This window comes from Phoca vitulina, unplaced genomic scaffold, assembly GCF_004348235.1.
Source record: "Phoca vitulina isolate PV1807 unplaced genomic scaffold, GSC_HSeal_1.0 scaffold14, whole genome shotgun sequence".
NCBI lineage: Eukaryota > Metazoa > Chordata > Mammalia > Carnivora > Phocidae > Phoca > Phoca vitulina.
Window position 1 is genome coordinate 18,014,844 of NW_022589717.1, and position 15,775 is coordinate 18,030,618.

Consider the following 15,775-nt stretch of genomic DNA (forward strand, 5'->3'; position numbering starts at 1 on the left):
AATCAGGCACTAAATGCAATGTGGGATCCTGGATTGGATCATGGAATAAAAAAAGACATGAAGTGGAAAAACTGGTAAAATCCAAATAAAGTCTATAGTTAACAATATTTTTTTTTTCTAAAGATTTATTTATTGGGGCGCCTGGGTGGCTGTTGGTTAAGCGTCTGTCTTCGGCTCAAGTCATGATCCCAGGGTCCTGGGATTGAGCCCCACATCAGGCTCCTTGCTCAGCAGGAAGCTTGCTTCTCCCCCCTACCTGCTGCTCCCCCTGCTTGTGCTCTCTCTTTCTCTCTGACAAATAAAGAAAATCTTAAAAAAAAAAAAAAAAGATTATCTATTTGAGAGAGAGTGAGTACGTGTGCAAGAAAGGGTGAGCAGGGGGAGGGTCAGAGGGAGAGGGAGACAATCTCAAGCAGACTCCACACTGAGTGTGGAGCTTGATGCGGGGCTCGATCTCATGACCCATGAGATCATGACCTGAGCCAAAACCAAGCATTAGATGTTTAACTGACTGAGCCACCCAGGTGCCCTTGTAGTTAACAATATTGCATTAATGTTCATTTCTTAGTTTTGATAAATATACTATGGTTACAGAAGATATTAGTATTAATGGGAGCTGAGTGATAGGGTCTATGGGAATTCTCTGTCCTATCTTTTATAGTTCTTCTGTAAATCTAAAAATTAGTATTTCAAAAAAAAAACCAAACTACTAAAATGTTTTTTAAAAAATAAACACAACATGTGGATACTCTCTCTGAACTGATATGAAGTATTACCCAAGAGTTATTGAGTGAAAAGAGCAAATGCAGAGGAGCATAAGTACATGAAGACTTCGGTGTAAGAATTAGAGAAAAATAAGAAAAATACATATATCTGCCTCTTTTTACAAAAAGAAACACAGGAAGGATAGACCAGATAACAAGGAAGTTGGTTAACTACAAAAAGTTGGGGAGAACAGGGTAGCAAGGATGCAGAAGGGAGTAACACTTTGGGAAATTTAAACTTTTGGAAGCATGTTATTATTTTCTGCATGTAAAAACTAAAACTAAACTAACAATGCAGCAAAGAAGAAAGGGCCTGAAACAAAGCGAACTGAAACAAAGGGCTGATTCCAGGACTGGGACAGAGAAATTACAAGATGAGTCTGGGACATGGGGACACCTGGGTGGCTCAGTGGGTTAAGCGTCTGCCTTCAGCTCAGGTCATGATCCCAGGGTCCTGGGATTGAGCCCCGCATCCGGCTCTCTGCTCAGCGGAGAACCTGCTTCTCCTTCTCCCTCTGCCTGCCACTCTGCCAACTTGTGCTCTCTCTTACCTTTCTGTCAAATAAATAAATAAAATCTTTAAAAAAAAAAGAAAGAAAGAAAATTTCAAATTGTTTATTATTGGAAAAGGCAAAATTAGTCACTCTACAGTGGAGAACCCGGGTAGGTAACACCTTGCTGGGTCTATCACCCATGAGGGGAGATATCATGTGCCTCCAGAAATGATACTCTTAAAAGGATGTAAGATTACTTATGAAGTGCTCCACCTGGGCATGTATAATCAGAATCAAATCCTAGGAAACATCTGATAAAACCCAAGACGAAAAAATGTCCTGTTAAAAAAAACAGAACCGCATACTTAAAAACATGAATGTCATCGGGGCGTCTGGGTGGCTCAGTCATTAAGCATCTGCCTTTGGCTCAGGTCATGATCCCAGGGTCCTGGGATCGAGCCCCACATCGGGCTCCATGCTCCGCAGGAAGCCTGCTTCTCCCTCTCACTCCCACTGCTTGTGTTCTCTCTCTCGCTGTGTCTCTCTCTGTCAAATAAATAAATAAAATCTTAAAAAAAAAAAAAAACCTGAATGTCATAGGGGCGCCTGGGTGGCTCAGTCGTTAAGCCGCTGCCTTTGGCTCAGGTCATGATCCCAGGGTCCTGGGATTGAGCCCCGCATCAGGCTCCCTGCTCCACGGGAAGCCTGCTTCTCCCTCTCCCACTCCCCCTGCTTGTGTTCCCTCTCTCACTCTCTTTGTCTCTCTCTCTCTGTCAAAAAATAAATAAAATCTTAAAAAAAAACAACAACAAACATGAATGTCATAAAAGACAAAGAAAGGCTATAGAAACGTTCTAGATTGAAGGAGATAAGAGATGAAAACCAATTCAATTGCTTCCCAGACTGGATCCTGCGCTGGACTGAAAGAGAAAAAACGCTAGACAAGACTGGAATATGTGCCAAATGTTAAAGTATAATGTTAATGTTAAATTTATTGAAGGTGATAACTGCAGTGTTATTATTTAACAGAATATTCTTAGAAATACACACTGAAGTATATGGGGGGAAATTCCACTCAAATAGAAAGTAAATGAGCACTCAAATGATAATGTAAATGGGGTAAAATGTTAACAATAGGAGAATATGCAAAAGGTCTACTACAGGCTCTTATTTTTTCAACTTTTCTGTAAGTTTGAAATTGTTTCCAATTAAAAGTTAAAGCAAAACAAAGCAAACGACCCACTACCTGTATTTTTCCTCTCACAAATGTGGTGATATCATTCTCGTTTTCAAAGATGGAGAGTGTCTGCAGTAGATTCTGCTCAAGCCATTCCCAGTGTTCGGTGATTTCTTTTCTGGAACCGCCTGTATGAACAGTAAGATGATAAAAAAAATAATAAAATTTTGGGAATTTAAAAGATACTTAAACACGTTCACTTCATCAGTGTCACTAAAGGAGACCACTGTCCCAACAGCTCTGCCTTTAAACGTTTTCTCCCCTTCAGACGAAACACAGAAGACACCTAGAGATATGGAAACCTGAGAGTAAGCACTGATCAGGTGGGTTCAGAAACTCTCCTAATGCTGTCTCCAGTTAGAAGTGGCAACATTTCTCCCACTCAGGTCTCTGGATTGGGACGTGAGCACACCCTCCGCTTGTCTCCCTCCTAGAACCTGCACTTCACAGGGTAACCTAGATCTTGTTAGGATACTAGGTTACAGTTGTTAAGTTGCAATGATTTGAGAGCCTTCGTATGCCCCTGGAGGTCTGATGTAACCACCTCCTATAATGGGCAAAAATGATCCTCACTCACTTCAATTATGAATGAGATGTGAAAGGGGATGATCGCTGGAGAAGAGCTGCCTGGCTCTCGCAAGCACAGCTGCCTTGAAATGTAATGGGATGAGGTCATCCTCACAGCCTCCGAGCAAGTCACTGCACTTGGGTCAGTGGTGAGAAGCATTAAGTCACCTCGCCTGGCAAGCTCCACACTGAAACCACCCAGCCTTGTAGCATATGTAACCGGCACTGTTCTCCGCTCACAACTGCAGGGCGTCACACGGAGGCGTGCCGTCAGGATGTGGTTGTAAAGATACTGGGCTAAATTCCTTCCCCTTCCCCTTTTATTCTTGCTCTGGCATTGTTAATGATCTTGCAGAAAACCATGTTTTATAAATCACTCATATACATATAGACAAATCGTATGCACTACTCATTCCAGAATTAAGGAATGATTTTCTGATTCCACTGGTTCAACCTCCAGGCATCTCCTCAGATTTCCAAGCTTTCTTTTCCTTGATTTCTTAACAGTGTCTTTTCTTCTCTTGGTCCTCTGTCACCAGCAATTCAAGGTAAGTCAGAATCTCACTCTGACTCCTGACAAAGAAGGGCGGGAGACATGAGTGCGTGTACAATTATACTCAGAACTGTAAGAGCGGGGCACCTGGGTGGCTCAGGCGTTGTTAAGCATCTGCCTTCGGCTCAGGTCATGGTCCAGGGTCCTGGGATGGAGCCCCAGATTGGGCTCCCTGGTCAGCGGGAAGCCTGCTTCTCCCTCTCCCACTCCCCCTGCTTGTGTTCCCTCTCTCGCTGTGTCTGTCAAATAAAGAAATAAAATCTTAAAAAAAAAAAGAACTGTAAGAGCAGAACTAAAATCTCCTTGAGGTGAGGTAGGCTTGAGGGGTTTCAGAACCACTGTTTAAGGAAAGGAAAAACAAAACCAAACCCAAGTTCGTTTTCTTTTATTTTAAGACTAAACACCAAAACTGCCTACACAGAATACCGATGGAGAGGCTGAAAAGCAGATTTGTTAGTGGGGAGGCAGCCCTGCGAAAACACGAAAGAACAGATTGCAGCTCTTTTTGGGCATTACCCATGGCCCACTTATTTGGGTAAAGGCAACTACGATGTCACGGAGAGAGCTAGAACTTAGGACACCTGGGTCCCCCTCCCTCTGCCACTAGCCAGTTGGGTGACTTTAGACAATTTGTTTAATCTGTAAAATGGAGATGAATGAAACATACACACACACACAAACACACACATCAAACCCTTATCCATCTCAGAGCAATGCTATAAAAATCCCAAGGAATCATGTCCTCAGAGATAATTTGGAAAAGAGGAAATATTTTTCAGATGCAAAGAACAATTCCCATTTGAAATATTTAAGAGAATGAGTCATTTTGGAGTTTACCAGAGGGCTTTAAAATATTATACACTTTAAATTTTTAAATAGTTACTGGAAAAATTTCTTTTTTTAAAAAGATTTTATTTATTTGAGAGAGAGCAAGCAAGTGTGAGTGGGGGTGGGGCAGAGGGTGAGGAAGAAGCAGACTCCTTGCCGAGCAGGGAGCCCGACTCGGGGCTCGATCCCAGGACCCCGAGATCATGACCTGAGCCGAAGGCAGACGCTTAACCGACTGAGCCACCCACGCGCCCCAGTTGCTGGAAAAATTTCTAAGGTATACAATGCCCTTCCTTGTCTGTAAACAGGTCCCTACTATCACCAGCTGTGACTGGCTGTGATAGATAGAGCCCTGTTAATGCCTGCCATGAGCCCTCCACCCCGGCCACCCGTGCTTGCTGGCCTCTCAGACGTGTGCACTTCAGGACAGAGGCACTCCTGGAGACCCACGGGACTGCTGAGCTTCTGCAGACCTGCCGGGCACAATTCTCAGCGTCTGTCTGATCTTGTCTTCTGCCCCTGCCTATGTTGATTGCAGATGTGCCTTCCAGAGGCTGGTTTTCACACGGTCAGGCTACTGACTGCTATCTCACCATGCTCTGCCCTTGACCAGGTAGTCACTCGAGGTACTGGACTTTGAGTTCCTGTTACATTGGCTCTGGAATCCAACCTCAGCTCAACCTCACTAATCCTCAATTATCCTGAATAGAAAAGTCCATCAGCTACAAGACCTAGGATAGAACAGGTGTGCTTTCAGCTTTGCACATGTTGCCTTCAAAGTGTTCTTTCTGTACCTCTGAAACAAATAATGCATTATATGTTAAAAAAAAAAAAGAAGAAGAAGAAGAAGATAGCAGGAGGGAAAGAATGAAGGGGGGGAATCGGAGGGGGGAGATGAACCATGAGAGACGATGGACTCTGAGAAACAAACTGAGGGTTCTAGAGGGGAGGGGGGTGGGGGGATGGGTTAGCCTGGTGATGGGTATTAAAGAGGGCACGTTCTGCATGGAGCACTGGGTGTTATATGCAAACAATGAATCATGGAACACTACATCAAAAACATGATGTAATGTATGGTGACTAACATAACATAATAAAAAAAAAAAGTGTTCTTTCTGTACATATTCATGTAAGCACACCCACCCACCCACACACGCAGGGTAAAAATGGTGTATATGCATGCATATACCCATTCAACAAACATTTACTCATACTTCCAATTGTCATGGATAGAATACAAAGACATTATGGCTAATTCCCAACTTTTTCTTTTAAATATATACTTTTGAAGATTTTATTTATTCATTTTTAGACAGAGAGAGAGAGAGCACAGGGGGCAGAAGAGAGGCAAAAGGAGAGGAAGAGGAACAGGAGAGTGTGGAGCCCGACACATAGGACTCCATCCCACGACCCCGAGATCATGACCTAAGACAAAATCAATTGGATGTAACCAACTCCGCCACCCAGGCGCCCCTCCCATCTTTAAGTAGGCCAGCCGAGCACTCTTGTACCGAATTTCAGATTTACTATAAACATTGTTTCCCCACCTCCTGCCTTCTCTGCTGTCCCAGGACCTGCTGTGTCCCACCCCGTTGCACTGTCCATCATTTCCGTGATCTCTACCTCCTACCACCTAACACCATTTGCACCATTGGCTCTTCTACTTCTTGCTGCCCAGAATGTAAATCCCCACATTTCTATCTTCTTTTGCTACCACTGCCCCCCACTGATGCTGCTAGTGCGGTTTCCATTCAGCTCTCCATCTCCTGTTGCTTCTCCCATACTTCTGAGGGTCACATAAAAAGACTAGGCTTCTAGAGCTATCCTGAGCCACTCACTGCTCCCACGTACAGGAAAGGAGCCGATACGGCATATCTCCACAGCTTTAGGTCTTGCAACCCTTTCAGCGTACCCGGTGCCTTGGGCCTACTTCTGTACTACCAAACCGGTTTTGGAGGTTTCTTCTGGCTCTATCTACATCTAAGATATCAAAGTTCCAGAAGACTGAACTCCAGATAAGGAAGGACTTTGTGTACCATTATATGAAACCATTATCACCATATTTGAGAAGAGAAAAAAGACACAAATGCCATCAGCCGATGGAAGTTTCAGGAACTACCTATGGATACGTACCTATACCCAACAATACTTTCTAGGGCAAGTAATGAAATGTACCTTCTACGACAAAAGCACCACATTCTCTGAACACTTTCCTAAATGTTCCAGGTTCTGGGGACTAGAAGTATGATCAATACCGACAAAGCAGAGCTGGATTCCCTGACCCAGCAGACAAGACAAATTCTGAAGATGCCACTCTTGTAAAAATTATTTGTGAAATCAGGTGTCCATTTCTGTACACTTCTCACTCCAGACCAAAGAGTCCACATTACGTCTCAGAGATCACAGAGCAAATGTCCTGCTGTTTGAGACCCACTGTTGCTTTGCTAGACCACTCTTCAGGAATGAGCTAAACTCCAAAGGAAAAATGTTGGAATCCTAAATGTTCCTTATAAATAGCTCTTTCCTTTCTTAAGACACTAAATACAAGTGCTGCAATATTTAAGATCTTGGAAGTTTTCTTTGGTTATTTTTTAAGGTGAGGTAACATGGAGCTCTTGTGCTGTGAATAGGGACTGGTCTATTTACTCAGCAGTTTTTTTGTTTTGTTTTTTTAAGATTTTATTTATTTATTTGACAGAGAGACACAGCGAGAGAGGGAACACAAGCAGGGGGAGTGGGAGAGGGAGAAGCAGGCTTCCCGCCGAGCAGGGAGCCCGATGCGGGGCTCGATCCCAGGACCCTGGGATCATGACCTGAGCCGAAGGCAGACACTTAACGGCGCCCCCACTCAGCAGTTTGAACAGAAGGTGTTAGATGCTCAGAACAAGAAAGGAAGGGCTTGGCTGTCCATTTTCTGGAAAGGCTTCATTTACAGAGATACAGCAGGAAAAACAAGCTGACCCGACTGTGCAGTCAGCTGGCACAACAAAGAAAGCCAGTCTTGGGAAAGAGAATCCTCCAGAAAATCCACGTTAATCCAGGTTAAAGCATTCTGCTGTGGTAAAAACTAGATCAACACCTGATGGGCTTAAGGTTACTTAGAAATTAATTTTAGAAAAATGGGAATCTTTTATCTTTCAGAGTGGTGGTTTTTGTTTTGTTTTGAAGAATACTAGCCACAGGCTCTGTGCATATATCCAGGCAAAATTTGAACGTTCTTTAAGATGATGAAAAATAGAAAATCATCCTAGTCTAATTTCTCATCTAGCTTTAAATGTATCTTAAAGTACATAAAGGCTACTTGAAATAAAAAGGAAGAAGCATTAAGATGGAACCATGATTTGATTCTATCATATCTGGCCTCTGAGGATTAAGAACAAAGGCTTACAGCCCTACTGATAGATAATCAGCAGATATTTCTTTGTGATGCATGATTACCTAGCTCCAAAACCTATACTTAAGGATGAATGCCTACCATTTACATCGGCATGGATGGAACTGGAGGGGATTATGCTAAGTGAAATAAGTCAATCAGAGAACGACTGGTTTCACTCACTTGTGGAATATAAGAAACAGTGCGGAGGACCATAGGGGAAGGGAGGGAAAACTGAATGGGAAGAAATCAGGGAGGGAGCCAAACCATGAGAGACTCTTGATTCTGAAAAACAAGGAAGAGGAGGTGGGTGGGGGGATGGGGCAACTGGGTGATGGGCATTAAGGAGGGTACGTGATGTGATGAGCACTGGGCATCATATGCAACTGATGAGTTATTGAACGTTACATCTGAAACTAATGATGTACTGTATGTTGGCTAATTTAGTTTTTTTTTTAAAAAAAGGATGTTATTTAGAAAAACAAAACAAAAACCCAAAAAACAAAACCTACTTAAGCGCAATAAGTATGACTAGAGGTTAGATTACCTGGAATAAGAAGAAGCCTGGTTATCAGGCAGACAATATCACATCATAGGTCAGAACACAGGCTTTGATGTCAAAAAAAGTACAGCTGGTTTCAAAAGTACACATACTGACTCTGTAATCGTAGGTAAATTCCTTTCTTTGTGCTTCAAATGCCTCATCTTTAATATGTAGGTAACAACACCTGCCACACTGGTTTGTGCTGGGGAGTAAAGAAGATTATACACACATGTGAAGTCCTGAGCACAGGTCTAGAATATATAAAGCACTAAATAAACAGTTACTTTTGCTATTACCATCGCAAGCAATAGACAAAGATCTCATCTTGACTTACGATGCTGGAGGTATTTCTAACTTCTGATGTCAGGGCGCTAAAACATCGGCTGGTTAACCCTTGCCTGACTAACATGCATTCAGCAGAAATCTCTCTGGCCATGGCATCATTATGTTTGTACTGCTAAGTGTACATATTACTGGAGTAAGGTGTGCATAGAACAATTCCTTGTGTAACTACTGTTAAGCTTCTTACATAACTGCTTAAATCTCTTATGGGCCATAACAATATGCTCATAGCTTTATAACCACTTTTTTTTTTAAGATTTTATTTATTTATTTGTCAGAGAGAGGGAACACAAGCAGGGGGAGCAGAGGCAGAGGGAGAAGGCAGGCTCCCCGCTGAGCAGGGAGCCCGATGCAGGGCTCGATCCCAGAACCCTGGGATCATGACCTGAGCTGAAGGCACCCAGGCGTTCCGCTTTATAACCACTTTGAGAAAAGAGAAGCCCAGATAACTCATCCAGCCTTGACTGTAAGATTCCTACAGTCCTGGATGTGGTTGATGTCCTTATTTTAATTTCACTTAAGTGCCAAGGTCTTTTTCCCACTCTGATGGGGAGAAAGTAAATGGCTATCTTTCTGGAAGGCAATCAAGCTAGGGACACTAAAAGCCTTACAGATATGTATATTTTTGACTCAGCATATCTATTTCTATAAATTTATCCTCAAGTGATAATTAAAGGAATGTGAAAAAGATTTTTTTTTCAGAGGGTATTGATTAAGGTTGTTCAAAATGCAATTAACATTAGGGGAAAAAAGACTCATGTTTCCGATAATAATGTATCAGATAAATTATGTTACACACACAATAAAATATTATCTACTCATTAAAACATGTCAGAAATAGGTTTTATTGACATGGAAATGACATATGACATATACATGAAATGACATATGACGTATCATGACATATGACATATACGTGTGTGTGTGTGTATACAAAGTCTCTGTATACAAAGTCTAAAAGGTGATTTGGAGGGGCCCCTGGGGGTTGCTCAGTCAGTTAAGCGTCTGACTCTTGGTTTTGGCTCAGGTTGTGATCTCAGGGTCTTAAGATCAAGCCCCATGTAGGGCTTCGAACTCAGCGAGGAGTCTGCTAAAGTTTCTTTCTCCCTCTGCCTCTGCCACCCTCCACACTCGTACGCTCCTTCTCTCTTTCTCTAAAATAAATAAATAAATTTTTTAAAAAATACAAAAAATAAATAAAAGGTGATCTGGAGTGTGGTATTGTTTTTAAATTTTATTCTTTTTGCTTATCTTTATTTTCTAATTTTCTGCAATGAACATGTATTACTTAAAGAAAAAAACAAGTTTTTTTTCTTAAGATTTATTTATTTATTCTAGAGAGAGAGAGGGAGAGAGAGAGCACAAGCAGGAGGGGCAGAGGGAGAGGAAAAGGGAATCCCAAGCAGACTCCCTGCTGAGCGCAGAGCCTGACATGGGGCTAGACCCCACAACCCTGAGACCATGACCCAAGCCCAAATCAAGAGTTGGATGCCTGACTGCGCCCCCAGGCACCCCACAAGTTGTTTTAAGCTGCTGTGTTCCCAAAGATGCAAGAATAGTTTTTGAGATACCCGGACCAAGAAAGGATTATAAAATGCCAACTTCCACATTACATGTATTTCATGTGGATGGCAACTAAATTATCCCACATATTCTCTCTCTATTGTACAGAAATGGCAGGAGCAGAACCAACTAGAAATCTTTAATTAAACTCTGGGTCTTACCAGCTGCTGACTACAAGAATGCTTAATCATAAAGGCCAGTATGGTTCTACTCAAAAAGTACTGGGCTAGGAAGAGGGAGACCTAAGAATTAGGTCTCAGCTCTGCACTAACTAGCTACAACTAGGATTGTGAACTTGGGCAACTCACCTTGCCTCTGCATCCTAGTAAAATAAAACCGTTACGCAAGATGGTGGCTAAAATAGCTTTCAGTTCTGAAAACAAATGAGCATCTAGGCCCAGATGAAATTCTGGGATGGTAAAGAAAAGAGAAACTAAATCAACAGGCAGCCAAATCAAGGCACCATGCAGGGCTGTGTCATCAGTGAAGTGCCCATCAAACACACATTTCCTTTATCAGTCCTGCTGAAAAGTCAGATCCAGAGGGAATTGTCATCATCTCCTTCTTTCTATTTATTGCTCTTCTCGGTGGTCCCAGAGCTCCTCTGTAGACGACGTCCTTGGAGTTACCATCATTTTTATGTGTCTATATTCTCACTGAGGCTGTATAACCCTTCTTACTGTTAGAACCTTCTAGCTCTTCTAATGGGGAGAGCCAAATGGGTTGCCTTCTACTGAAATCCACTGAAGGCCAAGGAGGGCAGAGGACTGGGCTCTCTCCTGCCTCTGGAGCACCAAGTACAAAACATCCGCTGCTGAGGGAAGACCTGTAGCTGTTCAGCTTCCTAATGAGAGCCTCAGATGAAAAATGGTCAACTGACTGCTGGGGAGAGGGGGAGACTGTCAGAATATAATGAGCTCAACAAAGCTGGCTAGACAAATTCCTATGGTACTGCTTCCTTTATGCCCTTAAGAGATGGCAAAAGGTGTAATTTACTGCACAAACCACTGAGCAAAATGCAATTCAGCAGGCTAGAATTGATGGCACAATGGAGTATCAACCGAAGAGAAAGGTGGCCCGGATGCCTGGGTGGCTCAGTTGGTTAAGCGTCTGCCTTGGGCTCAGGTCACAATCCCAGGTTCCTAGTCTTCCTGCTTCTCCCTCTGCCTGCCACTCTCCCTGCTTGTGCTCACATGTGCTCTCTCTCTCTCAAAAAATTAAAAAACAAAAAAAAAGAAAACAAAGAGAATGGTGGCTTCAATTTGGGTAGTAGTGAAAAGAAAGTCATTACTTAGGAATGTTTTTGGTTCCCTTTCCCAATTAAAGGTCTCAATGCCAAGGAAAAGTAAAAAAATCAAACCAATCTGGATACAACTGTTAGAAGATTAGAAGCAGGGGCGCCTGGGTGGCTCAGTCGGTTAAGCTTCTGCCTTCAGCTCAGGTCATGATCCCAGGGTCCTGGGATCGAGCCCCGCATCGGGCTCCTTGCTCAGCGGGGAGCCTGCTTCTCCCTCTCCCTCTGCCCCTCCCCTCTGCTCATGCTCCCTTCTCTCTCTCTCTCAAATAAATATTTAAAAAAAGAAGAAGAAGATTAGAAGCAGCTTATGAAAATAATGTTTCACCAAATAACTCTTGCTTTTTTTCCACTCTTCTTTCTATATGGTTCATATTATTGCCAAGCGCCAGGTGACTGACTGCTACGTTGGGAGTAAGTGAGACTCTGCAAAAGACTCGCTGTGACTCAAGTCTAAGGCAAGTCAAACGACTAGGATTTACCACTGCTCTTCTACAGAAAGTGGTCTCTGTGAAGACACTGATGGTAGATGCTCCCTTGAATCCAATTTACATGTTGCAGATTCACGACATGCATGGCATACAGCAACGTTTTGCAATCCTGTGGATTCTACAGGGCAGTGAGCTAGACTCACCTGGTTTTCTGCTGACACTTCTCTTACAGCAAAGATTCATGAAAAGTCAAGCAAATTAAAAAGCTCTTGACACACTGTCCCACCAAATACCAACTTTGCAGTTTATAAAAAAAAAAAAACCATTAAAATGACAAACCCAAAGGTCAGCATATCAGAGAAATCTGAAAGCTGGCAGCTTCCGCTCTTAAAATCCTCTCCTGAAAGGGAGCCAGCAATTTGGGTTTTAAATGGAAATCGATAAGAAGGACTAATGGGTGAATGGGACTTTCACACTGGTTGTCACTTCCGTGGAGTCTTGCACAAGGAAATTCTGGAGGTATCTCTATGGGTAATCAATATATACAAAAGCTAAAGCTGTTCTGGGCTTATTATAATGAGATCATGCAGTTGTGACAGGCATTATTTACTGGAAAAATGAAAGTACATCTCCTTGTGGTATAAAGTATGCCATCAGCATGTACTGCCTCGTGTTCCTTAGTTTTGGTTTGGCAAATAATTCAGGAATAATTCAGCTTTGTAACTCTGGGCTCTTTCCTACACGAGCATTCACAAGAGCATCTGCTTCATAGAATGGCAAAGCCTCAGAAACTGAGAGGAGTAGTGATGTCAGGTCACAGGGAAAGAAGAAAAGCTTAGGGCTGAGCCGGCAGGAAAAGAAGAATCACAGAGGCACAAACCAGAAGCTCCCCTCAGTGTAAATGCACACTGCCTGGCAAGTCCAGGTGCCTAGAACTGCTGTAAGGAGAGAAAGGAGGGCTCTAAGGAGCTCCAAGCTCCAAAGGATCTCAAAAGCCTCTGGACACAAGTGGTAGGCAGGCTGGAAGGTGAGAGAGAATGTGTCAGAGTGTCCTTTCCACACCCTTGTTAAGTGGCCCTGCCGGCTTTCTAATTCTCTTTCTTTTTACTTCGTCACTTGCTGACTACAATGTCTATTTTAACACATTCTAGAATGTTTGCCGACTAAATGTGACGCATTCCCACCAACCACCTCAGGACACTTCCCCCTCGACAGTAGCTACTGGGTCCTTCCTCTGTGTATTGAATGACGGCTTAGAGGAGCTTGGGTGGCTTGGTAAGCCTGTCTTCTTCAGGGTCCCAGCTTCCCTCTTCCTGTAGCCCTGATCTCCTTCCTCTCACTCCAATCCCCACCCTTCACTCCCAGGTGGTTTTCTCCATGCCCTGCACCCTGATGCCATGCCTTCATTCACCAGAATGCATAAATGACTGATATATTCCATCATTTCTCATGGGCCTGTTTGCATCTAAACCAGAATAACTCGAAAGGGATACAACACTACAATGCTAGAATTTCAGGTACCATTAAATCCTTGAGGGAGCATTCCGAGGGCACCAGGGCCTTCCGGCAGCTGGAAATCACACCCAGATAACCTCTCCTACTGTGTAAAAGCCCAGCTGAGATTCTTGCATTTAGTTGGGCACCCTGCAATCACCTGGCACTGTGTGGTACTGGTTCACACTGGGTTATAATTGAATATTTACTTCTGTTCTCAAGAGCAGAGACCGGATCTAATTATCATTATATCTTTAGATCCTAGCACAGCACTTCCTACTAAGTAGAGATCAATTTAAAGACTGAGCAAAGTCAACTGAAAGAGCTCCCAATGGCCAAAGCTAGAATGATTTGAGCAACAAAATAAAGTAGCACTGGACTCTCCAAAGTATAAAATCAATATGCATGATTCCATACTGATAAAAATAATTGAATAAATTAAAACTCCCCACTCCTTAAGGGTGGGCTGTGTATAGTGACCTCCAGAAAGTGAACAGCATGGTAAGGGACAGAAAATAATAACAGTGGAGAAACCCAAAAAATACTACTTCAGCTGGATGACTGAGGAAAACCTCATCAGTCATAAATTAACAATATGTACCCTTGCTTGACATAATGTAATAAAAATAGCACTTTATCTCTGTGATCTCCCTCAACAAAAATCCATCACCTTAGCCTAAACATAAGAAAAACATCAAATTGCAGTAGAGGGAAATTCTACAATATACTTGACTAGTATCCTTCAAAACCAGCAGGGTCATCCAAAACAAGGAAAGCCTGAGAAACTTCCATAGCCAAGAGCCTAAAGAGACATGACAACTACATATAATATAGTATCCTGGATAGGGTCTTGGAACAGAAAAAGGACATTAGGTGAAATCTAAATAAACTATGGCTTTGGGCGCCGGGGTGGCTCAGTCGTTAAGCATCTACCTTTAGTTCAGGTCATGATCCCAGGACCCTGGGATTGAGCCCCGCATCGGGCTCCCTGCTCAGCAGGAAGCCTGCTTCTCCCTCTCCCACCCTCCCTGCTTGTGTTCCCTCTCTTGCTGTGTCTTTCTCTGTCAAATAAATAAATAAAATCTTAAAAATAATATAAAATAAAATAAACAAACAAACTACGGCTTTTGTTTAGTAATAGTGTATCAAGAGGCGCCTGGGTGGCTCAGACGGTTAAGCATCTGCCTTTGGCTCAGGTCATGATCCCAGGGTCCTGGGATTGAGCCCCAGGTCGGGCTCCCTACTTGGTGGGGGAACTGTTTCTCCCTCTCCCTCTGCCTGCCGCTCCCCCTGCTTGTGCTCTCTCTGTCAAATAAATAAATAAAATCTTAAAAAAAAAAGTAATAGTGTATCAATATGGGTTCATTAACTAAAACAAATGTACCATACTAAGATGTTAATAATAAGGAAAACTATGTATGTGGAGGGCAGATGGGAGCTCTCTGAACTCTCTGATCTAAGACTGTTCTAAAAAATAAAGTCTATTAATAATAATAAAAAAAATCAAGTGGAGGTAAAAAAAAAATGAAAAAAAAATTAAGTGCTCAATGCCCTTGCTTTTCCTATGGTTATTTGCAAAGCCACATGCAAACAAATAACTAAAAAAATCTTGGCCGGGGCGCCTGGGTGGCTCAGTCGTTAAGCATCTGCCTTCGGCTCAGGTCATGATCCCGGGGTCCTGGGATGGAGCCCCGCATCGGGCTCCCTGCTCAGCGGGAAGCCTGCTTCTCCCTCTCCTACTTCCCCCTGCTTGCGTTCCCTCTCTCGCTGTCTCTCTCTGTCAGATTAATAAATAAAATCTTAAAAAAAAAAAAATCTTGGCCACTTTGGATTAAAAATTCTTTTCTTTTTTTTTAAGATTTTACTTATTTATTTGATAGAGAGATAGAGCGCACAAGTAGGCAGAGCGGCAGGCAGACCTTCAGCTCAGGTCAGGACCCATGACCTGAGCCGAAGGCAGCCACTTAACCGACTACCACCCAGGCGCCCCTAGATTAAAAATTCTTGTGAGAGATCCAATAACGGCAGGGCTGCTGACCACCATTTTAAACACAGGACATTATTATAGATTATGATCAGGGAAAAAAAAAAAATCCCTACTCAAGTAGAAAGTACCGTGCTCAGATATGTATTGCTGAGGGCACCCAAGTAGTCCCCATGTTCCTCTTCATTTCCCAGCTGCCCATGGAGTTAAGCTGGGGTCATGCGACTGGTTCTAGCCAACACAGTGTGAGTGGAAGTGGGGTGTGACACGTCCCGCCCAGGGAGTTAAATGTGGGTGTGCCTCTATC

At 43.0% G+C, this 15,775-nt stretch overlaps 1 protein-coding gene across 2 annotated transcripts in view; it reads right to left on the reverse strand.

Annotated features, from left to right (window-relative positions):
* TBC1D9 (TBC1 domain family member 9) overlaps positions 1-15,775 on the reverse strand; it is a 116,057-nt gene that overhangs the window by 51,584 nt on the left and 48,698 nt on the right. For both annotated transcript variants that reach the window (XM_032412890.1, XM_032412892.1), the window contains one exon: positions 2,505-2,623. In XM_032412890.1, the coding sequence (XP_032268781.1) occupies positions 2,505-2,623 (119 nt within the window). The remainder of the gene's footprint in view (positions 1-2,504; positions 2,624-15,775) is intronic.